The sequence below is a fragment of the Astyanax mexicanus genome, chromosome 7 (assembly GCF_023375975.1).
Source record: "Astyanax mexicanus isolate ESR-SI-001 chromosome 7, AstMex3_surface, whole genome shotgun sequence".
Lineage (NCBI taxonomy): Eukaryota > Metazoa > Chordata > Actinopteri > Characiformes > Acestrorhamphidae > Astyanax > Astyanax mexicanus.
The window spans coordinates 47612712-47638814 of NC_064414.1; the positions used below are offsets into that span (position 1 = coordinate 47612712).

The following is a 26103-nucleotide window of genomic DNA, read 5'->3' on the forward strand; positions in this document are numbered from 1 at the left end:
ATTAATAAACATTTTAAGATTTTATGTATAATTTATAAAAGTTTCACATTTTTGGACAGTTAAGACTTAAGACAGTTACACCATAGGAGAAGTTTGAGTTTTTTGTTAATCTAATAACAAAAGTTTTCATAATAACAGCCATGTTTAACCATTTAAAGCATTACAGAATTAATGTTTATACTAATTATATTCATTTTATATTTTGTAACAGTAAAAATACATAAAATGTATACGTCTGCTATGTTCTTTCTGGAGTGTGGGGGGGCGTGATGTCTGCAGGTGTGATGGATCACATTATAAACAAATAGGGAGTCGGAATGGTATATGTTTATACTTCTCTACATCCAATCACAATCAGATTCACTCTATCTGGATGGAGAGATTTATCTGGATAAGGGTTTTATTGAACGATGAGTGTCCAAAATGAAAACTAGCTGAAATGAAATAGTAGTAACAAGGCTGTTTTTAAAATGCAAGGAAGAGAAAGTTCAGATAATTGTGTGAAAAAAGTAAAAATAAATACTTCAGTAGATAATTTAACTTTACTTTCTGCTTAAGTAAAATAATGTTGGGTAAAAATACATTTTACCTCAATGTAAACTAAGTGGTCTAATAATTATGAGAATATCAGTAATACTAAAAATACAAAAAAACTACTAATAAAAATTATCATACAAATGTGGATAACAGATTTTTGCTCGTATCCCTCTTGAAAAATTGACTTATGACTTTTATTTATTTACAGAAACTATAACTTATAAAATGTTTCTGGAAGAGTTTTTTTTATTATTTTTTTTTATTTAATTTTTATTTTATTTTATCCATATAATACATGTTATTCCTTTACTTCTCTCCTGTCAGATTACTTACTATTTATTTATTTCATATGTGTATAAACTGAAAACCTAATAAAGAAATATAATTATATGTATAAAAAATATATCATACAAGCATAATTCACAACTATAGTAATAATAATATTAACAACAACAATATTAATCATCGTTATTAAACGTTATATAATAAAATATGCAAAATTATGCGTGTAGATCCCACCCACCCCGCGCTGTGATTGGTCGGCAGCGCTGTGCACAACATAAGCACGTGGTCGGTGACGCCCACCAATAATGTGGAGCTGAACTTCCTCGTTACTGTGGGAGAAAACAGCGGAGAGCGGAGCGCAGGTACAGCGGGGAGCGGAGCGCGGAGAGCGGGGCGAGCAGAGCGCGGATTACGCGGGGAGAGCGGAGCGGATAGAGCGGCGATAGGGACGTGTAGAGGAGCGCGGGATTATGAGCCGCGGACGGTACGTGGAGCTGTGGGGTTGCTGGTGCGGATTGTGTGTGGGGACGGGGCTGATAACGGGCGGGTTTTAAAAAATGCAGCTAGCCGATTAGCCTGTTAGCGCTTAGCGTTACAGCAGGGTTATGGGCTGGCTGAGCTAAGCTAGGCTAGCTGGATCAGAGACAGGTCTGGAGCTGACTTTAGAATACAGCAGATTTTACAACAACTGTCTGACAGCTGAATAACCCTGTCACTGCCTGATTTCTGAGCCCAGTATTGTGATTAAAGTCTCGGCAGAGGCTGTCAGCTGTGAGCCGTCAGTGGCTAAACTGGGCTATGGTAGTTAGCTAACTAGCTAACAGGAGCTAAGCTAAACTAGATGGGTTACGTTAACGTTAGCTTGCTGGATAGCTTCTGCCCTTCGTTTGAGTAACAGTTACATGTCGAGGCAAATAACTCAATATAAATCATTAATAATGACTAATATCCCCTACTAACATCCCTGCAGCACTGTTTCTTCGGTGTATCAAGCTACAATATATTGTTTTAGCTAGCTAACTAACGTTAAAATAAAGGGCTGCCAATATTAAATAATACAGCTCTGGAAAAAATCAGTTTCTATCTGATTTTACTATTTATAGGTATATGTTTAGGTAAAATAATCATGGTTGTTTTAGTCTATAAACTACGGACAACATTTCTTCTCAACAAAAAAAAAATATTGTCATTTAGAACATTAATTTGCAGAAATAATGCAAAGAAAACAAGTTCATGTTAATAAGGTTTTAAGAGTTCAGAAATCAATATTTGGTGGAATAACCCTGTTTTTTAATCACAGTGTTCATGCATTCTTGGTATGTTCTCCTCCACCAGTCTTACACACTGCTTTTGGCATGTACAATTGCTGTGGACAGAAACGCTATAGGGAGAGTTAAGGGCTGCTCACTTACTCAGTTCACTTATAAATATGTAAATATTTCACATTTAAAGCCCATAGGAACTTAAATAAATCTGAGGGTTTTGATTAAAATTGAGTTTATCTGGATCCTCTGACCCCCCCTCCCATGCAAAAGTACACAGTATTTCTGCTAAATTTCACCACTATCACTTTCCTCTCTCTTCGAGTCTGAACAACTGAGCAACTGGAGCTAGTAAGCTATCCAAATATTCACAGAACTGTGATCGAAACTCCCTCTTTATGTTTTAGGGCTCTATTCAGAACATTTTTCTCAACCATAAAGTGGAATCCATTCAAATCTTCAAACTCCCACAGTGCATCATAATTTATAGTAAATATCCACCTAATACTACATAAGCTAAATGCGGACCAGAATGTATTGCAAGTCTCGCTACTAAGCAACAGAAAATGTAAGAGATGGAGCCGACATCAAGCCACCAGGTTTGCTACAATGTTACATTTGTGTCCAGCTAAAATGTGTGTTCTAAATCCTCCATAATGCAAAAAACTGCCCAAAAATAGGTCAACTTACAGTACATTAAAATGTGGATTGGTAAAATATCAGCTGCATTAATGCAGATTGTATGGAAATTGTCACCAAGCCAGAGGCAGATCTGGATAAACTGTGCTCTTGTTGTAAGATAGAGAATGCTGATCTACACTAAAAGACACTGTAAGTATCTCACTTCCACTAATTAGTTAGCTAGTGAATTTAGCTGACACAGGCATTCGGTTGTGCTCATACGACCAGTACAATCTCAATAAAGCAAAGCATTTCCAGTAGAGCAGGGAGTTCTGGAGCAGCTGCTCATACCCAGTTCACTATTCCCAGTGTTTGAAGTAACAGATGTACAGTCGGTCCGCCAGTTTAGTGTCAAGGACACATTAAGAACACAACAAAATTCATGATTAATAAGTGAAAACAGCATCGAAGGCAGCATTAAAGCACTGTGTATTGGTGTATATTACATATCTGCCACTTTCACATTTGGCTTGTTCTCTTTGTCCTTGTTATTATATTCCCACATTTCTGTAAGGCTGCTTTGTGACAATAAAAGGGCTATACAATAACCTTTGACTTGACAATTCAAATAAACAGTGCACCAGATACCCAGTGTTTAAAGTAACACATTATTATCAATATATTCACAGCTTATCTCCAGTATATCATCAAGTCTAAGAACACAACATAAAGTGGGATTTATTATCATAACAGCATTGTTATATTGTTATAAGCCTCTGTCATTTTTGGCTTGCTCACTTGGTGTTTGTTTTGTTACTTTTTTTTTGTCAGGTTTTCATATTTCTCTAAAGCTGTTTTGCAGCAAGGTTGTAAAAAAACTTGACAGTTCCAGTAAACAGGGAGCTCTGAAGAAGGTGCTCACACTTTGTGTTTTAAGTAACAAATGATCATTATCTTGCCAGTTTAGTGTCAAGATTAGGAACATAAATCCTGATCACTAACTCGAGAAAGCATTGAAGCACTGCAGTATATTGGTGTACATAGCATATCTGACACAGTCATATTTAGCCTACTTACTTGGGTTTATATGTTTTTATTGCTTGTTTTGTTTCTCTTTATCTTAGAAACCAGTTAGCCACAGTTTTGTAACAGATTGTTATCAGTATATTGCTTATGCCACTGGCGTCTTTGGTTTCTTTTTGTTGAATTTTCCTATTTCTCTAAATCTCTAAATAAAACAAGCGGTATACAAATAACTTTCACTTGACTTAAGATAAAATAGGTAGCTATCTATCTAAACTATTTAACAAAATCTACCTTGTGAAGTGAAGCTAGAAAACTGGTGGACAATCCGAGATATTTTTCACCAACCAGTGTAAGACAATGCTAAATTAAAAGATAATGAACTGGAGATAGAACACTTTACAGATGTTTAAAACCAACTATGACTGCTAGCCATCTATTTACCAATCTTCAAGCTAATAAGGTAAAGCTAAGCTAAGAGACTGAACAAGTAGCTTAATACATTTAAGCATTTAATGTAGGTTAAATTTATAAAGTAAAGCTAGAAAGCAGTTACTTATATCCAGTGCATCATCCTCAATGCTAAATCTATAAGTTAAAGCAGGGTTTTGCAGTCATGGGGTGCTAAAGGCCTATTGCCTTTATAAACTGTATATAAGTAACTGTTTATTAGACAATTTGCATAATACATACAACCATCCCAGTGGGATAATAAACAAGATAATCTTAGTAATTAAAACATCATGGGTTGTTATGACTCAACTGACCAGTATATTGGGGTTTAACCAGGACAGCTAAGTTCTAGCAGGTCTTTGCCTGAGCGAAGCCAGATTGGTTCCATCCAAAAAAGAGGAATTAGCCAAACTGTTAACATTGTAGGCTATTGTGCAGAGTGAGATGCTCTTACAGAAGTTAATACATTGTAGAAATTAGGCTTTAGCCTAAACATCTTCCCAAAAAGACACATCATTAAATATCCGTTTAAAATATAAGTCAAATCCAAACATCTGTCTAATGCTGCTGTTTTTGTTCTGCAGCAAATATCTTCTGATCCCTTTCTGATTCTGATATCATGATAGACTACATCTTTATTGAAAAAAAAAAAAACACATCTAGAGACTGACCCTACCTCCTGTTGAGGGTTAAATATGTGCCACAATGTCCCAGTGTTGTGACACATTGAGGCAGTATTTGTGCCAGAGGCAATAAGAAGCTTCTAACAGGCAAGATGAAGGAATGACAATCCACTGACAGCTGCTTATTCACACTGAGATGTAACAAAATGCCAAAATCGTGATTTAAGGCAGTTTTAGTAGCAGAAATGTTTTGAGGAAAGTTACTGAGACCCAGAATAACTGGTGCTAACTAAGCAACAGGACAAAAAAAAAGCTGTAGAGTGGAGGTGGGACACCCTTCTTTGTGGTGTTGTGTAGGGATCTGAAGCTATGTTGCTGGATGTTAACGTTTGACAGTTTAACTGATTACAAGGTTAGCTAATAGTTGGCTGACCTTTTGATTTTGTGCCACTTTTAACAAACAAGCTGACAAAAGTATTGGGACACCTGTTTATTCAGTGCAAAAGAGTTTATCCTGCTCTTGTTGGAGTTGAAGGTGAAGGTCTTGTACTTGGTTTTGAGGATTTGATTAAATTTGACGATGAGATAACAGTACATTGTTGTCAGGATGTTGGGTGATCACCACCCCACCTCATTCCCTTACCACAATTTACCAGTTCACCACAAAATTATTGAATGGAGCTCCATCATTCCAGAGAACACAGTTCCACTGCTCCACAGCTCAGTACTTGGAGGCTTTTTACCCCTTAACAGTGAATAGTCAAGCAGTGTGTGTGCATTTGCACATCTGTGTCTGTGTCAGCAAAGGATGCCACAAACAAAGTCCACAAACATTTGGACATAAACTGATTTATGTTTGTAGTTGATAGCAAGGTTATGACACATACCATATGTCTTAAACCACGTTAACAAGACTGCACCACCTTTATGTGAAGATCTGGATGTGGTTTAAGAAAAACCCAAAGCTGACAACAGTGTTTTTCATACTACTTTACAACATTGTAAGGGCATTACTGAATTTCAAAGCCTATTTTGTAGCCAACGTAGATATATATTTTTTTGGCCACTGCATCATTAAAGGCTGGAACTGATGTAGCCTTTGCAACCCTTGGTTTATTGCGCACATCAAATTTGAGGGAAGAAAGAAAAGCAGCACCACATAAACTGGCCAAAAGGGGGCACTGAGTGGTCCAGGGGTCTAAAGCGCTACCTCTCTCTGGGTGGGTAGATGGCTCTCTTTCTCCATCACTTCTAGGGTGGTGAAGATCAGAACAAGGCGTCTGTGAGCTAAAGTATATGAACCAAATCGCTGCACTTTCCTCCGAGCGCACTGTGATGCTACTCGGCAATGCTTTATTAGCAGCAGTTCAAAAAAGGGGTGGTGGCTGATTTTACATGTGTCAGAGGAGGCATGTTCATATCTTTAACCTCCTGGTGTTGTGGCATCACTAGTGATGGGGGATATATAGCTGAGTAGCAGCTGAATGGGTGGGACAATCAGCCTAGCTAAATTGGTGGAAAAAATGTGAGAAAGTGTTGGGAAAGTTGGGAGTTCATTTTAAAATCATTTTTGCAAAGAAATAAAAAGTCACACTAGTTTAATGCCTCAATATAATTGTGTGATTATGTTGGCATAAGACTTCACTGCAAAGCCTCTCTAGACTGTTCTAAATGTGATAGTACAGTCCTACGGAGGACTCGTCTTACCTGCCTCACCTGAGCACACAGCCGCTGTTGGCCTCAGTGATCAGAGCACGCTGACAGGATTGTGAGGAGGAGGCCGTAGTGTTTACTGTGAGCAGCTTAGAGAGAGATTAGTGAAGCTGGAGTTTTATTTAACCTCCCCACAGCAGCTTCCTTATCTCTGCAGCATGGTAAAACCCTGCCACACCTCATGGCTGACATTCTTATGGCACTGCCCAGAGAGTGACGGCAGGCCAAGAGCATGAAACCTGGCCTTCTTTCACTCCTAGTGCTGCTGCATATCTGTTCAGTTCAACCTATCAGTAGTTTTCATTTGTACTGAGTAGGTGTAGCTAATGTGTTGCTATGATGCAGCTGTTGATTGCTAAGGTGTTGCCTTAGTATAGGAATTGGTAAGATGTTACTAAGTAACCACCAGTGTTTCTAATGCCAAGATGCTTACAGTGTTCACTATATCAGATTAAGCAGTTATCTATCTTCGGTTCGTGTCGTACTCGGGGGACTGGCAACACTACACGTTTGTCACCGACCTATCATCATCCTTGCGTGAGTTCATAGGTAATCACGGGGAGGAGGATATAATTTGACTGTTATAGCTACAGAAGCGCATTACCTGATTGTAGCGCTTTTGTGCTCAGAAAAACGCAAAAAGAGGAAGAAGCGGTATCGTAAAGATGAAGCTACTTTAGCTAGGGTTCAGTGCAGGTAAACAGAATAAAGAATAAACAGAATAGGCAGGGGTATTGTTGCCACAGCTCAAGAAACTTTTCTTCTGTTTCGCTGGTCCAGTGAACTGCAGGAGCACCGTCTCACTTTATTTTTTCCATGTTTACATCTGTTCACCACAGAATGCTCTGTCTTCCTATTGGTCAGCGTCAGGGAGCACGTCATGGAGGAGCATATCAAACTAGGCCAGAGACTGTAAAAAAAGATGGACGCCGTGTCGCCGTTGCCATCCATTCAATGAAAATGAAGCCAAAATCTTCCGCCATGTTGGCGATCCTGATACCCGAGTCTGCGTAGTAGAGACCAGAGGAGGGAGAAAGACTGTGGAGAGACAGCCTACTCATTTAAATAACCCCTGAGGGCTGCGGAGCGGTCACAGGCTGCGGAGCGGAGCTGATGGTTTGTTATTGGTCCCGCCCATAACCAGCCCTTTTACAATAACCACACCTTTTTTAATAGAGCTGAATAACGTTTCAAAAATGTGTTCTGTGGGGATATAAAAAATATATACAATATAAGCAGAGGTTACACTAGCTGTTGCATTTAAGTAAAGGAGGTAGAATTACAGTATATTAGAAAAAAACGTGATTGAAAGTTGTCTGTTTTGCCATTGAAACCTATGGGGATGGGTGGGATTACACAGCTTTCTGAAACCGAACAGCAGGGGGCGCCCGACCTGTGGTGGCTTCCCTTTTGAGAGACCATGCTCTGTCCAGCTATACACAGTCTTTGAACTAGGTGATAAAAAAACCCCTAAAAATTCTAACAATCTTGTCTTTTTGTTGGACGCTCCGACGACGTCGCTCACGTCAAATTACTGCTCTTCTATGTCATACACAGACATTTATCGCTCGCGACACTGAAATTCAGATCCGACCCAGGCAATTTTTCGGCTCCGACAAAATCGGTTCAAAATCAGGCTAAAGTCCTGTAGTCTGAGCCGGGCATAAGTGGTTGCAAAGACGTTGCATCAGTGTAGCAGTTGTTAAGATGTTGCTGAGTAAAAGCCAAGGTATTGCTAACTGGTCACTATAATTATTCTTAAATGTTGCTAAGATGTTGTTTGGTTGATGCTAAGATGTTGGATGGTAGTTGCTATGGGAATAGGTTGTTGCTAAAGTGCTTCTAGGCTGTTGCTAATGCCTTGCTAGGTGGGTGCTAAAGGTGTTGTTATGGTATGACTGTTGTTTATGTGTTCTATGGAGTGCTGTTGCTCAGTACAGTACTTTAGGGATCAGTTGGGGGGAGTGAAATTGGGTGGTAATCATTTATCATCCTGACTAGTGTTCTTGTAACTGGATACGGTCCAATCCTCTCAGCAATGCCCCAGATATCTGGTAATAGACAATAGAGATATCGAAACCAGGATAAACTCTTGTTTTAAAAGCCTTGGTTTCAAAGCAAATAATGACTAAGCAAGTGTCCCATTACTTTTGTTCATAATTAAACAATAATACACGAGAGGGTGTGCTATAACGTGTAATTTTGCCACTGGCAGTAAATAAACAGATGCACTTTACACACCCAAATATAGGAAAAAAAATCTGTTTAGATTAAAGTAAGATTTTAAGAGAGAAATCTGTGTAGATTAAAGTCTAGCGCTCGTTTGACTGAAAGAAAATGTTTTTTTAAGAATTAAAGTTTTGTTTACTTTGGCGCCCACCTTACATCTACCTTACATTCAGCTAAAAATACCCTATATTAATCTGATATTGGTGGCTGATAATGTATTTAATAATGCAGATTTTCGAATCGCTGGGCTTCTTTATTTGTGGGGTCGCATCTTTGCCTACGTGGCCTATTGGAGATATGGTGTTTCAACACTGTGCCTATGGGATCTAGCGCTTCCCAGTGGTGTTTAATGATATCGCATTTGGTTTATATTTGGTTTGTAAGCACTGCGTCGTTGCTAAGTTATCCTGAATGTGGTGCAGTAATACATGGAGAGCTTCGGTTACAGTGCATTATTGGCTAATGTCACTCATAAAGTGCCTTTCGGCCAATCAAATTGTGGTATAATGTGTATTATACAAGTATAGACCAAGGGTGCATAAATCTGCATGCTTGTATTTATTTCATATCCTGCCATATGATTGGGTGATTAGGTTTTGTCATGAATAAGCCATATTGTGTTGTGTTATTAATTCTAGTTTCTTGTATATTGTTTTATATTTGTATTATTTAAAGAAATGACAGGGGTTGAGTAACTCATTAGTGGTGGGCCAAATCAATCAGCCACCAACACAGGTCAACTTTGGCTCGTATGCCACACTTTGGGCATTGCCTGTGTAGATGATATCTCACCCAGCATGCTCCAGCTTGTTTTCTTCTCCGCTTTCACTCCACCAGTTGTGTTTTTTAATGCCAGCTTTTATGTTCTCTTTCTTTCAGGCTTGCCATTCACTCCAAGGGGAGAAGGCAGGGCTGCTCAGCCTAGGGCACTCCCACCCTCCATCTCCCTCTCTTGTATCCTTCCATTTCCCTCTCTCCATCTTGGTCTCTTTCTCTCTCTCTCTCTGTCTTTGTGTGAGCGGTAATGCTGTGCTGGGGCAGTTCAGCATGGGGTCAGCTGGGCCTCGGCGATGCGGAGCCCGTCGTGGCTGAGCCGAGGAGCTGCCGTATGTTTAGCGGGAGGGGGCTGAAGGAGGTGGCCTGCAGAGGACAGCACTCGCTCTTCCTGCTGCATGATGGGAGCGTGTATTCGTGCGGCTCCAACAGCCACGGTCAGCTGGGCCATGAGAAGCCAGGAAACAAGCCAGGTAAGGTGGTACTTCTCTAAAGCACTGCATGCAAGTGTTGAACTGTTGAAGGCTGGTTTTCAGCATCACCTAGAACACTGATTCTGCCTTCCATTGACCTTGGATGTGGGATGTTGTGATATCAGCTGTCATTGTCACAGATAAGCATTGCTACAATACAAGGTAATAATGCTCTGTACAGTATTTTGCTCATCCAAACAACATGGAAACACATCCACAGATAGAAGAATGACAGTACTGTGCGTATGTCCGATTTAATGACACACAGACAGAAGATAGAATTGTTAAATAAACTGTATATAATACTAATGATGTACTACTTTTGGTGTGTGGGGGAATCAACCTTGGATTCTGAACTCTGGGTTGCCAAGGCTCTTCCAACTTTCCCTGTAAACAAAATCTGACCTGTAGAAGTGTTTCAGACTGCAGCCGATGATGTTTGATCATACAGTGCTGTTATATGATTGATATAAGCCACTAAACATCATGATTTTCTTATATTTTAACATGTTTTTTATTAATTGGAGGCATATACCACATCATGTGAGAGACTGTGGTTCAATTCCCAATCTGGGTGACTATACTGCTCTACACCAATAAGAGTCATTGGGCAAGACTCCTATCACTAGATTGGCCCACCCCTGTAAGAGAAATAACCTTGTAAGTTGCTCTGAATAAGAGTGTCAAATATATGGCATACATGTATTTTTAAATAACAAAAACAGTTTAAGGCTTTAATAAACTTTAATTTAGACCTCAAATATTGTATGTACAGAGCTTAAAACACTGCTCAGTTGCGCAGGGGTGTGATATTGTATTGTATTGTGATAGACATTTTGTGTTTTGTTTTAACCCTGACTGCTGGATAGCATTGTTGTAACTGTATATATATTTAATAAAAACTAAACCTAAACCTGTCTTTTATTTAGATTTTATACATTATACATTTTATACATGAGTGTTATTGTACTACATCAGTTCAGGGTTTCCCATAGATGATTGATTAGTCAATGCATTTGTTGACAGGGGGATGTCCATGATGCAACTTAATAATGATGAAATATCCAAATTCATGTGTGTTTCTACCACTACTTGGATAATAACCTGAAGGGAGTAGGGATCCTTTTCAGTCACAGTCAGTATTTGGCATGGAAATGATTAGAAATATACAGTACCAGTCAAACGTTTGGACATTCAGTGTCTGATCTATTCATTGTTTTTTTTTTATTTCTTATTTTCAAAATTGTAAATTATATTAAAGGCATAAAGGGACACTTATGGAATTATGTAGTAAACAGTAAAAAAGTGTTTCTCCTCCACATTAATCCCCTGATCTAAACCTGATGAACTGAGATGGTGATTTGAGGTGATTTAATTGGGATGAGCTGGAGCTTCACAGCATGAAGGAAAAGCAGCAACTTTTGTTCAGCACCTCCAGGAACTCCTTCCTTCAAGACACTGAGATTAAAATATCAAGAGTGTGCAGATCTGTTCTCAAAGGTAAATGTGCTACTTAGAAGAACCTAAAGTATAAAACATATTCTGGTTTGTTTAACACATTTTGTTAATGTACAATGTAAAACAAATCTTTAGAAAAAAATATTGAGTAAGGAGGGGTGTGTCCAAACTTTTGACTGGAACTGTACATAAGACCATGTATATTTATCCATTAAAAACAGCAGCAGCTGGTATAAGTTTTGTTCTTATCTCTGTCTATTTTAATAGAACAAGCTTTGCATATGTAAATGAATGTAAATTTCCTTGAAAGCAATTCTCCTTGAAGTTCTATTCCTTGAATAAGGGGATCTTGGATGCAGTTAAGTGGTGCTGAACTGCAGCATCAGTCACGTTAGTCTGTGTGAGGCGTTTGACTCTGAGGTTCGTAATCTGGGTTGTAAAGCCTCCGTTCCCAGCAGCACACTCTCCTGCGCATGATCATGCTGATGAGGCAGCCAATCATGTGCCTTTTTTTCTGTGTGTGTGTGCATGCGGCCAGTATCTCTACAATTTTACAGTATCATTATTTTTTTTATATCATTAGATAATACATAGATATAATTACATTTATTATTTCATTATATTTAATTGATTTGTTTTTTGGTTTTATTGATTTTACTGATCATCGCATGACCACCTACCTCCCACACAGTGCCCCGCCCTCACAGTGCCCCGCCCATAGAGTGCCCGGCTTGTGGACTATTCTCAGTCCAGTAGTGACACTGAGGTGTTTAAAAACTCCAGCAGCACTGCTGCCACTGATCCACTCATACCAGCACAACGCACACTAACACCTCATACACCACCATCATATCAGTGTCACCCCAGTGCTAATACACAACCCTCCACCCAAAAATAGTCTGGCCAGACAACACATTAGTGTTTGCAGAAAACCCACAGTTCTTACATCATTTCCTGTGTGCTTCATTGTAATTTCTGATCATCACCACTCTTCCTTATTTTTATGAGGTGTCCTAATTTGTTCCACATGACTCAACTTGCTAATTCAACTAATTATTTATCACAACAAAGTCTCGCACCAGTGCATCCTAAATGGCCGTGTTGACCCTCAACATGCTCAACATGCATAATAAAAAAGACACTAAAGGAAAGGTTCTGCTCGTTTTCCTGGCTATAGAAGTAGCTGCCCTCGTTCTCAGCCTCAGTACAGCATGTGCTGCACGCAGAAGCTTTTACCGCCGCCCGCTTGACTTCACATGGAGAGCTCTTTTTTTAGTCATGCTTTCTGGCTGAAGATAGTTCAGTTGCTTCATAATTTAGATGCTGACGTAATAAACCTCGCTCTAGAGAACATAGCTTTGGTCCTGCAATGCTTTGTGTTTTGAGAAGAAGGATGTTTCACTTTCTCTTTACTGAGATTGGAATGTACTGTCGAACGCCAGCTGGAATTCCCCGGCAGCCTTTGGAACTGGCAGGTTCAGATCAGATTCTGAGATCCTGCCATTTGTGCCGTGTGATTTACTGTACACTGACCCTCCCTTGATGTTTAGTTTAGATTCAAGTAAGAAGAAGTCAGCATTGTATAAATTGAGAAATGAACTTGATCCTGAAAGAAGTCACAGTGTTATGGAGTTGGGACAAACAAATTATGCATGTCACAAAAAAAAAACAGGTTTAGGAAATAAAAACCTCTTCACTTTTAGTGAAAGTCAGTGGACAACAGCTTTACTCCAAATTTTACTCTGTTTTGTCGCATTTTTCTTGGTGCAGTCATTGGGGTGGGTGTAAGAGTTGTAAGAGTCTTGTAAGAATCTTCTCTCAATATTTATACTGCAGTTTCCTTCAGAACCACTGTAGGAATTGTGCCCGGATCCCAGTCTCCAATAATCCATGATAATCTGCCATCACAGCTGTACTGTAGTCCCATTGTGTTCTAGCTTCTATTGAAATTCGTTACACTGCTGGATGATGTGTTATAGATTTAGCTGCATTGTCCTGAAGAGGCTAAATGGAGGACAGCTGTCTATTGTTGGTACGAATGGATCTGCATGCATGGCTGAGAGGATTGGTTATGGTTAATGAAAGGAAGACATGTTCTCGGGGCAAAATAACTCCATCTTCATTTTCTTCTCGGGACAGCTCTTTATTCCCCTCTGCCACGGTTTGTGAGAGCATCTTAACCCTGTGAGAGCTCTGATGTCTGTTTCTTCTCTTGGTTAAATGTCTGCTGGAGCCGAGAAGAAAGTACAGTGAAAAGATTAATAATAAAAAAAAAAACTAGAGAAATCAACTGTGGTCAGTATGCTGTATGGAGTTCTTCTGTTCTTCTTCTGTTCTGTGTGTTTATGTTTTATCTGCACAATTTAGACAGAAGGGGATCGATGTAACTTCTTTACCGCATCTGTCACTAACGGGAACTAAATTGACATGCATTTTTCATATGTACAGACATCAATTGTAGATATTCTTGACAGTTTTCTCAGCCTTTTATATTGTTCAGAATACTGATCAGAATTATTTTATTTTGTCCACAATTAAGAAATATATTGTAATGTATAATTTTGGCCCTATTGTCCAGCTGTAGCTATATTATTAAAGTTCTAATTAATTTGACTGGGTGCCTCACTGCCTCAGAATCCAGAATTTCTAATATTTCTGACATGCTTTGTGTATATGAGTGGGTGCAGAAAAGCTACAGTATATGGGTGCTTATACTTTTGGAGCTGACAGACTAAGTTATTGTGTGGGAGGGAAACAGGCTACATTGCAGCATTAGTCATTATTTTATATGCAGAATATCACACTTTGCGGAAACATGCTCAGAAATAGAGAAATTAGAGGGTGAGTTATGGACGTTATAGAGACTCCCAAAAGACAGATTAAATTATTTTTTTCGTTTTGATAATTCTTAATATTCTATTATTATCTTTAACAAAAGCAGCATGCAATATATAGGAATGAATACATGTTTTTGTACTATGTTCTCAAAGTGATGGATTTAATTTACACTCTCTTTATATTTCCACTCACTGGTCACTTTGTTAAAAACCCATACCTTATACTTCCCCTAACTGGCCACTTTATTAGAAACACCTACCTTATACCGCCACTCATTTGTCACTTTATTAGGAACACCTACTTTATGCTTCCACTCACTGGCCACTTTATTAGAAACACCTAACTTATTCTTTCTACTCACTGGCCACTTTATTAGAAACACATACTTTATACTTCCATACATCCATTCACTGGCCACTTTATTAGAAACACCTACCTTAAACGTCCACTCATTGGCCACTTTATTAGAAACACCTACTTTATACTTCCACTCACTGGCTACTTTATTAAAAACACCTACCTTATACTTTCATTCACTGGCTACTTTATTAGAAACCACTACCTTACACCTACATTCATTGGCCACTTTATTAGAAACACATACCTTATACTTCCATACGTCCATTCAATGGCCACTTTATTAGAAACACACACCTTATACTTCCATTCACTGGCCACTTTATTAGAAACCCATACCTTATATTTCCACTCACTGGCCACTTTATTAGAAACACCTACCTTATATTTCCACTCACTGGCCACTTTATTAGAAACCCATACCTTATATTTCCACTCACTGGCCTCTTTATTAGACTTAATGTATTTATTAAACTAAACTGACCATTTATAAAGACTATAAATGACTGAATAGTGGGGTTTCTGATATTGTGGCCAGCAAGTGGATGTCCAAAACTGGGGTTTCTAGTAAAGTGGCCAGTATCATGCTTACAGATGCTACTTTTAAATGTATGTAAAGCTTCTTATTCACATGTTGTTCTGTATGTCTGTTTGTATGTCCACAGAGTTGGTGGTGGCCCTGGATGCGCAGAAGATTGCGGGTGTGGCGTGTGGAGATGCCCACTCTCTGGCGGTGAATGAGCAGGGTCAGGTGTTTGCATGGGGCACCGGAGAGAAGGGTCAGCTCGGACTGGGCACAGTGGAGGAGGCTGTGCGAGTGCCCAGGTAAAACCACTGTCTCCATCTCTCTCTCTCTCTCTCTCTCTCTCTCTCTCTCTCTCTCTCTCTCTCTCAGTCAGATAGAGTTTCTACACTAAGTTTTTCTTGTCCTCTGATTTATAATGACTCAGCACAGCTGTGTGAACATCTGTTTCAATTCTTGAATGTTTCCTGCAGTGATTTCTACTGATTTAGTATAGCAGTAGGACTTGATTAGTATGTGATAAGCTTCTGATAAATAACAACAGTTCCTTGTCTCTCTTTCCATAAATACAGGTTAATTAAAAAGCTGTGCGAGCATCGAATATCACAAGTCATGTGTGGCAACCAGCACTGCATAGCACTTGCTAAAGGTGAGACAGGCACACACTTTTCTACATTCTTATGTTGATTAAAGCCGTCTTTAAAGGGGCCATAGAATGTTTTTTCTTTAATTGAGCATTTAAGTTGTTTGTTTTGTGGTGTATATGTAGTAAATGTGCACAATATATCGTTTTAGCATCATTATTGCAATGTGTGCATGCACACATGAAGTACAGTGTCGGATAAAGCAAATTTAACTAAATATTTTAGGCTATTTGCTGCTTAAAACAAAATGAAAACTTGAAAATCTACAAAAAAAAACTTTCTTTAGTGTCCTGGCATATTGAATCAATGACTTATTTCAAAATCTGTTGAAATTACATTATATATCACAGTGCAACAAAAGTTTTAAAAAAGTTTGGAGTGCCTGTGTTCCAATAAAAATATAGATATTTGATGCCTAATGTTCATAATGTCAATAACATTTTGATAATATCGCAAATGAAAATGATACAATATATTTTGCTTTATGCCACAGTTACTTCCCACCCTGTTCTATGAGTGCCATTATCAACCGGTAATGCACTATAACCAAAGCTCTTTATGTATTACAGGCAACATAGCAACAATGCAGCGCTTACAAACCAAACAGCGCAGCTACAAACAGAGCAGCAATGGAACTATTTTAACATGCAGAGTGTTTATAACCAAACAGATCGTATTTTCTCGTCCTCTTTAACTCAGACTAGGTTTGTGCTATAACCTGTAATATTGGCACTGCTGTGCTGCTGGTCATAGTCACAAGGCCACAGGTTATAGCACTCCCTCCAAGGTATTATTGTTTAAATATCAATATTTTGTCCCACCCCTACTTGCTACAATATTGCTCTGTTTCAAACCTATGGTGCCTCTTTTTTTTGTGTATGCTTGGTTATTCACGATTTGAGACATTGTGTGAATAACAGCAAAAAATGTATAATAGAGGCACTAATAAAATAATGTAATTTATTTTGCCAGTTATAACACTAACACTATAACATTTTTTATGGTTGGTGTGTTTGTCTTGTAAGCATTGCTGTTGCTGTTAAGTTGTGTGTGTAAACTGGTGTATTACTTGAAGAGCTTCTTGCAAAGTACTGTTATTGTGCAACATTGGCACTTCTCTCAGCCAATTAGATTGCAGGGTCTGAACTAACGGTGGTATAGTAAATGATTAAGCACTTTCTGTTTCTGCACATCTGAACTTAGCAGCACATTGTTCTTCAGCTTGGCTCACAGGATATAACATACTTAGTTAAAATGAGAATTCCTTGTTACGTTTTACTGTATGTATGTTTATTTGCATGTTTGAATCATATGTGGTGCTTTTTTCAGGTTAAAACACTCATATTGCTGAGATCAATGGATTAGTGTAATTTACTTTGGTGCTTAAATTTTGTAATGTATATAGTAATGTATATTATTGTGATTTTTTTTAAAGTAATTTTTTAAGTAATTTGGACCATTTTCATTTGTCCATTCATCAGGAAAAGCCCTCACAATGTAAAGAACAGCTGATGTTTTAACATACTGCAACCAAATGAAGTGTTTTAGTGTTTTTATTATAGTTACTGACTGTTCTTTCTTTCAGATGGTCAGCTGTTCACATGGGGTCAGAACTCCAGTGGTCAGCTGGGTTTGGGGAAAGGTGAGCCCAGCTCTCTGTCTCCTCAGCCTCTGAAGTCTCTGTGCGGGATCCCGTTGGCTCAGATCAGCGCAGGTGGAGACCACAGCTTTGCCCTGTCTCTGTCTGGAGCCGTGTTCGGCTGGGGCAGGAACAGCGCTGGACAGCTGGGCCTCAATGACGAGCAAGGTGAGCTTCTGAGAAAGACAGGTGAAGCTGAAAGTATGGAGCTCCAAGGTCAGAGCGGGAAGTGCTGATTTTAAAAGTGCATGTCAGGATTGGTCTGGTCAACACGTCACAAAGAGTTATGCTGTGTTTATATTTGATAGCTTTGGTCAGTTTAAAATGAATTCAATGCATATTCTCTGGTTTGTAAAAGTAAGTGTAAATGCTGCCTTTTGAGATCTGGTTAGTGGTTTCAATGGACTAAAAAATGTAATCTGATTAATAACGACAATATTCCATAATTATAATTATATTTATATTAGTGGTATCAATTCAAATATAAGTATATACATGAGTATTAGTGAGGGAAGATAAAGCCAACGTGGCTTATGACGTGACTTATGATAAATTGGATAGAGGAAACTTTCTTTATTAATCTTTATTGTAAACATCTCAGCTTGATTGTAAGGATTTCTGAGTTTAAACTTCATTTTTTGAGTATGGTGTAGCACACATGCTCACAAATGAGGGGATGACCATTTAAATGGCCTAGGGGGGAATTACTGTATATAACGGTCAGTATTCAGTAAATTGTACACTGTCCCTTTAAGATCCTCTTAAGAGCCTCATATGCTAAGTGCGCCGGCACAACATGTACTCCTGAAAAAACAACTTTGGTGTAGTTTGTTTAAAATATGAACACAAGTATGTATCAAACACAGGATATGATGTAACAAGGGAGCTGTTTTATACACGTTAAAACAGCTAAAGTTCGGTCTGCTTTTTGTGCTTTAACTCCTACTGCCTGATGCTGAAGATTAATAGGGCTGTGTTTGAGTTGGGATGCAGACACAGTAGCATTACATTTTACAGCTTTAACATGCATTATTCCATGGTGCTCAACAAATCAATACTTTACTAATAATAATACCACATTTTCTCACCTATTTGGAAGGCCAATTACTTAATCCACATTCATATAAATTTGTACTTCCCCAGACACCACAATGCCCCCAACACTAAAAGGGTGAACACTAGCACACACCTCCTCTGATAGACGTGAAGTCTACCAATACCTGTCTTGAAACTGTGCTATCTTACCACCCCAGAGAGAGCATGGCCAATTCTGCTCTCTCGGACTCTGGCTGCTGAGGGAAAATAAAATGATTTGAGATTGTTTTTATTTATTTATTCATTTTTTTAAACCAATAATATCAAGATGATTTCATTCAATAATCCATGGTTTAGATTTTATTTTTTTCTAAAGTTTTCACCAGCATTCTATCATAAGTGCGTCATGCATCAACTTTTCCTCTCATTTTTGTAGGCAGGGAGAGCACCCATAGGTGCACACACAAAGCGCACATTGATAAGCCAGCAAAGAACCCAAAAAAGCTTTTAAAATGGTCACCTCTGTGTGACCGGCTTCACTCTGAGGTGCTTGATGACAGTGCAGAGCTGTTCTGTAAAAGGGTTTTTTGTTTGTCAGACCTGGTGAATGATTGTGAGAAGTGTGCTACTTCCATATTCCTCCGACACTGCTCACAAAGCTCCATTGTGCTGTTTGTTTGATTGGTCTGAATGCGGTGTTTGTTCGGAGGGTTGTTGTAATAAAGCTTGTCAGACGTGTAATTGTGGTTTTCTCTTTGCTCGCACAGATCGAGCTGTTCCCTGCCACATTAAATTTCTCCGCTCCCAAAAAGTGGTCTACATCAGCTGTGGGGACGAGCATACGGCTGCCTTGACCAAGGTACAAGTCTTAAAGAGCTTCCTACAGATCCTCTTGGAAGTACTTTTCTAAAATAGATGCCTGTTTTGCATTTACCGTTTATGTTTTCTCTTATTTTGTAATTGATGATGGCACTAGCATTAGCATTACTTTTTGTACATGATGTGCACAAAATTTAAAAGATGGAAACATGGACACAGCTATTCTTAAAGAGTAAATCTACCATTAGGATCAGCGTAGTTCCCACCCCTTCAGCATGTTTGAGTGCTGCATGATGAATTTGGTGTTTGTAGTTTAATTTTAATCTTTAACAAGTTGGCTCTAAATTAGTTGGCCCAGAAATTTGACCATTTATCATAATAAAAATAAAGTACACAAACACTATATTGTATTGTATTGCAGTTTTATTAAATTAAATTGTTTTATTTTACTAACACACAGGGTTTTCTCCTGTGTTCCCTATACAATTCCATTGTGCCACACAGTTTGAATACCTCTGTAATAGAAGGGAAATAACTCTCTATTTTAACCTCAATCCTGGTGGTGTTGCACTACATAGACAAAAGTACTGGGACACCTACTCAAGGGTATCAAAAAGAGTTTATCCTTCTTTTGCTGGAGTAACTGTCTCTACTGCTCTCAACCCAAAAGTAATAGAAAGAGCACCATAATGCTGGAAGCTTCACATGATGACAATAGGTCCATGTTGCTGCTTTAGAGAGTTCTTCTCTATTTACAGTACTTCTCCACAAGAAATAGATAAGCTGTGTATGTGTGGGCATTTGCACATCTGTGTCAGCAATGGGTGTGGGCGCCGAGTGGTCCAGCGGTCTAATGCGCTGCCACTATGAGCGGGAGGTCGCAGGTTCGAACCCCCGCTCATGCAGCTTTGCCATCAGCTGCTGGCGCTTAGAGGGAGCAAAATTGGCCCTGCTCCCTCCGGGTGGGTAGATGGCGCTCTCTCCCCATCACACTCAAGGTGACGCTGGGTGGCACGAGGCGTCTGTGAGCGGATGAATCGGAACCTAGCCACTGTGCTTTCCTCCGAGCGCGCTAGCTGCTCAGGCAATGATTCATCAGCAGCAGCTCGAAAAAAGGGGTGATTGACTTCGCACGTGTCGGAGGAGGCGTGTGCTCGTCCGCATCCTCCAAGGGTCGCGGGCGACACCGGTGATGGGGACGCACAAAGGGGTGGGACAATTGGATATCCAAATTGGGAGAAAAAGGGGAAAAAATCAGAAATAAAAATAAATAAATAAATAAAAAAAAAAGCAATGGGTACAACTTGCATGAGCTGAAATAAAGACATTCATTACAGTGGCTGTCCACAGACAACTAAGCATGGAACAGTAATCAAATGCCCATTATTGGACAAATAAATTATTTTATTGTTTATTATATGCTTGTAAAAAAAGAAACCACATTTAAAGTTTGCTCATCTTGACCTCGTGCTGCTTTTTGTTTTGGCAGGACGGAGGCTTGTTCACGTTTGGAAACGGGTCCAGGGGACAGCTAGGCCATGATTCCACCAACAACGAGCTTCTGCCACGCAGAGTTTTGGAGCTCATGGGCACGGAGGTTTCGCAAATAGTTTGTGGCAAGTAAGTCTGATATGACATATATAATAAATGCATTCGTTTATTATTAGCTGAGAGGCTTCTATTATGCCGTTATCAACCGGTAATGCACTGTAACCAAAGCTCTCTGTGTATTACTCCGCCACATACAGGTAACCTAGCAACCATGCAGCGCTTACAAGCCAAACAGAGCAGCAATGAAACTATTTTACTTTTGGAGTGTTTATAACCAAACGTCATATTTTCTCGTCCTCTTTAACTCAAAACCTTTCAGCAATAATAGACCTGTGTTATAATCGCAATAATACACTCGAGGTGTAATATTGGCACTGCTGTGCTGATCTTCAGCAATGCCAATATTATACATTATAGCATGAACCTCGAGTGTATTATTGCTTAAAAAATGCACATTTTACCTTAAGCAATTTCAGTGTTTCACTCCCTGAAGACAGTGAACTTCCTAAACATGTAGCAGGTGTCTGTGGAGAACTCTCTACTGAAGTGTAAAGCTCTGAGTTTGTCCGTTATTTAAGATATGAGTTACATCATTGACTGCTAGGCTGCACCCATTGCTGTGAAATGCCACAAGACACAGATGCTTGAGTCACTTGTTTGTGTTTGTGTGTTTCTCAGGCACCACACCTTAGCGTTTGTCCCCTCCACCGGCCTGGTTTACGCCTTTGGCTGTAATGCTCATGGCCAGCTTGGCTTAGCAAACAGAGGAAATGCCAGGATCCCTCTCCCAGTCCGAAACATCCAGCCTCCATATCTCAGCAGCTCACAAACATCAGGTCAGTAAATACGATGACATGAATGAACTGGAAAATTGGTATTTAGTGGTTAATTGTTATGTTATCCTCCATATTAGTATTACCAGTCTGCTTAATCTCCACTATTTTTGATCTGGTACAAGCTAAAGGCCCAGTGAGAAACATTTTTAATGCTGTTCTTGCCATTTGCTGGCTGGTCATATGTCTGGACACATGGCTTTGCCACAGATTTGGCATAGGCCGCATTTGGCATCTTCCCCTTGGGGAATTTCTTTTTCTAGCTTTCACTTCTGTTAAATAAACCGTTAGAAAGTCACAGACATTAATTCTGAACTGTGGTAATGAATTTAACTGTGGTGTTGAATCATATCACTCCTATACTTCATTCTGCAGTTCTCTGTAACAGACAGCATTAGATTTATAAGACTTCAAAGCCGAAAAGCAATCAACTCCTCTCACTGTCTCTTTGAGATTTAAGGCATCTAGACCTTTGTCTGTCCTGAATTTGAGATAGCTGTCTAAAAGCTGTTGAAGACCAGCACTTAAAGCAACATTCTGGAGCAATGTTACCATGAAAAAGCTTCAGAATATTATCGATGCTCCACTGACTGTAGTAGGGGATGGAATGGTGTCTCTGATATCCACTCTGGGCTGGAAAGCTGCTACTGCACTATGGATCTTTCCTTGAACTGCACAAGGCCTCACCTTTTACATTGTACATTCTATTTTATATTTGATTGTATTTATATGTATCTTCATATTTTATATTTTATCATTTTGTAACTTTGTGTATTATACCTGCTGCTGGATGTCTAGAATTTCCCCTCGGGGATCAATAAAGTATCTATCTACCTCAGACTAGAGCTTAGAATGGGCCCAACAAATCCAGCCCTACCCTACCCAAGCCTATACATGTTCTGTCTGAGCCTGATTTAAACACCACAGTTTTATGTAAGTTACAAATGACCTTTTAATAACAATGCTTAGCTGTTTGACTGGGCAAAATCTTTTCTAAATGATGTTATTGAACAGTTGAACACGGAAGAAGCATAGGGATATTATTTAAGAAAAGTTACACAAAGCGTGCTGCGAATTTCCTATTTTCTGTGTTTATGCTCAATTGTTCCGCACATCTATGATGCCTGTACTTCCAGATTCCTGGCCCCAAAAGTTTTCATTGTCTTGCCAGGCAGCCGCATCCACACAGCTATGTAATTAGAAAAAATTAGAGGTGTGTGACGTGGTTGTGCAGATCGACCAAGTTTTTAAATTTATCTGCGGCGAAGGGTGCAGCATTTTGGCATGTCCAGTATAATCCAATGCGGACAAGTGGAGGAACTCAAGTGTGCACACTGCACAGGCCAGTGCTGTGTAATTATAACATTCTAGCTTGTGCAGCTTTTTTAAGATCACAGTGTGATTTGTTACTTAATTATATTGGGATTATCACGCTATAAAAATACAATTTAAAATGTAGGTCTACGTCACAGACATTTTCTTGAACCCTGACATGACAGGGCCTGAGAAAAGTCATGGGAAATCTTGACCCGGCCTTAATGGGCACGGGCAGACAATGTAAACTCAGACATCTGTAATGCTGCAATACACAAGTCATACTAGTGTAAAACACTGTTTTATTAATGCTACCCTACCACATTATTCCACATGCTTCTTTTACTTCAGTTGCTGATTCTGTTTCTCTCAGCTTGTCAACAAATGCACGTCTACCTCTGTTCATGAGTGTGTTTTGTATTCTCAACAGTGTAATAAAAAGTGAATTAAGCTCTACAACTGTAGAGAGCAAAGGATCCAATACCAAATACCAGTGCTTAATGTAGATATATTTATAATGACTCTACTATGTAAGATTATGGGGATCTTAAGACTCTTTTTACACTAGCTAGAGAATGTATCTGAGGGGACAAACAACCCTAAAATGACAAGTGTCAGCATTTAACACCCTTATTCAGCTCTTCACCTAATTAACAGCATTTATAAGTGGTATTCAGAGTGGTAGAAAGTGTAAAACACTACTTTTCAGGGCAGAGTCTGACAATGCATCACAACGTTAGCGCCTGTAAGACTTGTTAATGTTCTGATGCAATGTGCTGGTGTTAATGTTCACAGACAGGAAGTCCAGGCCAGAGAACAGGAGCAGCATCATCAGGAGAATACTAGCTTGTTTCAGTAGAAGCTCAGCCAGAGTCTCACCACACTCAGCAGAGCAGATGGCAGCAATTGAATCGGGTGATTTAGGAAACAGTGACTCAGGTTTGATGAGGGAGGATCTGAATCAGGACAGTGTGAATGATGGAGAATTGAGAATAGAGAAAGAGACAGTAGCCAGTTTAACAAAACGGTTTTAAAAAGCAGATTAGACTGTTACTGTTCATAAAGAGTCCAGGGGACAGGAAAAAGTTGCAGAAAAATCTGAAGATAGAAAATCTAGAGCAGGGGTGTCCAAACTGTTTTTGTTGGGGGCCAGAAAGAGAAATATATTTGAAGTCACTGGCCACACTCTGTAATAAAACAAATAATGAAATATACCACTTTAAATAATACTTTTTTCCTGATTACTTTCATTTACACACCATTTTACTTGACTTACTATCTTTATCTTTGACAGTGTTGTGTAAACTAAGATTTTTCAAATTGATGCTTAATTTCATGATGTCTCTTAATATTAAACTCCTTAATTACAGCAACTTTTAGACTCTTTGGCCCGTTTTTCTGCGCTAGAAATGCGCACTCTCTCCGCTTTTAGACTCTTTGGCCCGTTTTTCTGCACTAGAAATGCGCACTCTCTCCGCTTTTAGACTCTTTGGCCCGTTTTTCTGCGCTAGAAATGCGCACCCTCTCCGCTTTTAGACTCTTTGGCCCGTTTTTCTGCGCTAGAAATGCGCACTCTCTCCGCTTTTAGACTCTTTGGCCCGTTTTTCTGCACTAGAAATGCGCACCCTCTCCGCTTTTAGACTCTTTGGCCCGTTTTTCTGTGCTAGAAATGGGCACCCTCTCCGCTTTTAGACTCTGGCTCGATTTTCTGTGCTAGAAATGGGCACCCTCTCCGCTTTTAGACTCTTTGGCTCGATTTTCTGCGCTAGAAATGCGCACTCTCTTCGCTTTTAGACTCTTTGCCCCGTTTTTCTGCGCTAGAAATGCGCAACCTCTCCGCTTTTAAACTCTTTGGCTCGATTTTCTGCGCTAGAAATGTGCACCCTCTCCGCTTTTAAACTCTTTGGCTCGATTTTCTGCGCTAGAAATGTGCACTCTCTCCGCTTTTAAACTCTTTGGCTCGATTTTCTGCGCTAGAAATGCGCACTCTCTCCGCTTTTAGACTCTTTTGCCCCGTTTTTCTGCGCTAGAAATGCGCACCCTCCAAAAAAGGAAGCGGGCCGCAAATGGCCCGTGGGCCGTAGTTTGGACACTCCTGATCTAAAACAAGAGTCTACATACTAAAACAGATAAAAATCTGTTTTTTTAAAGGGGCATATTATACCTGTTTTTACTCTAGTAAGAATAGGTCTTTACACAAAATCACTCTCGCATAAAGAGATCTCACCAGCTCTATTTCTACCAGTTTCAATCCCTTTCAAAATGAGCCGGGCTCTGTCTCTTTTACAGAAATAAGCTGTTGCAGGCCATGCCCCATGTTCACTAAGAGTTTTCCACGTTAAAGTCTGTTTCACATTGCAGTTCAGCTGGACGATGGCCAATTGTGGTTGCTATTGCAGACGCTCACCTGCATATGTAGACATGTTTCTGTCCTAATGTCAGAAAACAGCTCTGATTCTTCCTCCTATTATTTGTATATGAGTGTAGGGAAGTGTTTTACAGCTCAGGAGATTCACTATTCATTAATATAAGTCACTCACTCTTTTTTTTCCTGGTTGCGTGAGTTCACCATATACGTTTTGTGCCGTGGTAGCACTTGCCACCCAGTAAAAGATGAACTAGGTTGAACTCTGTCTGCTGTAACCGGTAGTGCAGTGGAGGCATGCTTATGGATGTGGAAAATGGGAAATGTTTTTGGAGTGCAGATGTGTATTTATTGTATCTGTTGTTGTTGCTGTTATTGTTATTATTGTTATTATTATTATTATTACTATGCTTCTTACATTATACTACATTGTTCTTTGTTCATACTAGCTATGTAACATAATTTGCTATATCTAATTGTATGTGCATTCATTTTGTTATTATTGTCAACATCTCTTTATTATATACTGCTGACTTTGTTGTGGTGCGTCATTGTGTGTGCGCAAATATGTTTGAAAACATATATATATATATATATATATATATATATATATATTCACAAAAAAAGAAGAAAAAAAAACAATGAAAATGGGAAATATTTTTGGAAAACTGAAACTAAGAATTTCGTAATTTATTTTTTATTTTTTGTAATTTTTTTCAGCCCCTCGTTTCTTA

The 26103-nt window shown here is 39.1% G+C and overlaps 1 protein-coding gene across 2 annotated transcripts in view; it reads left to right on the forward strand.

Moving 5' to 3' along the window:
* Positions 1-1117: 1117 nt before the first annotated feature.
* The window catches only part of LOC103047299 (probable E3 ubiquitin-protein ligase HERC3), a 64373-nt gene continuing 39387 nt past the window's right edge, over positions 1118-26103 (forward strand). Inside the window, exons 1-9 of one of the 2 annotated variants that reach the window (XM_022684491.2) lie at positions 1118-1306; positions 9626-9993; positions 15312-15471; positions 15742-15818; positions 17399-17620; positions 19255-19346; positions 20796-20926; positions 21536-21693; positions 23800-23943. In XM_022684491.2, the coding sequence (XP_022540212.2) occupies positions 9771-9993; positions 15312-15471; positions 15742-15818; positions 17399-17620; positions 19255-19346; positions 20796-20926; positions 21536-21693; positions 23800-23943 (1207 nt within the window). In that variant the 5' untranslated portion in view covers positions 1118-1306; positions 9626-9770. The remainder of the gene's footprint in view (positions 1307-9625; positions 9994-15311; positions 15472-15741; positions 15819-17398; positions 17621-19254; positions 19347-20795; positions 20927-21535; positions 21694-23799; positions 23944-26103) is intronic. The other variant, XM_022684493.2, reaches the window with a different exon arrangement.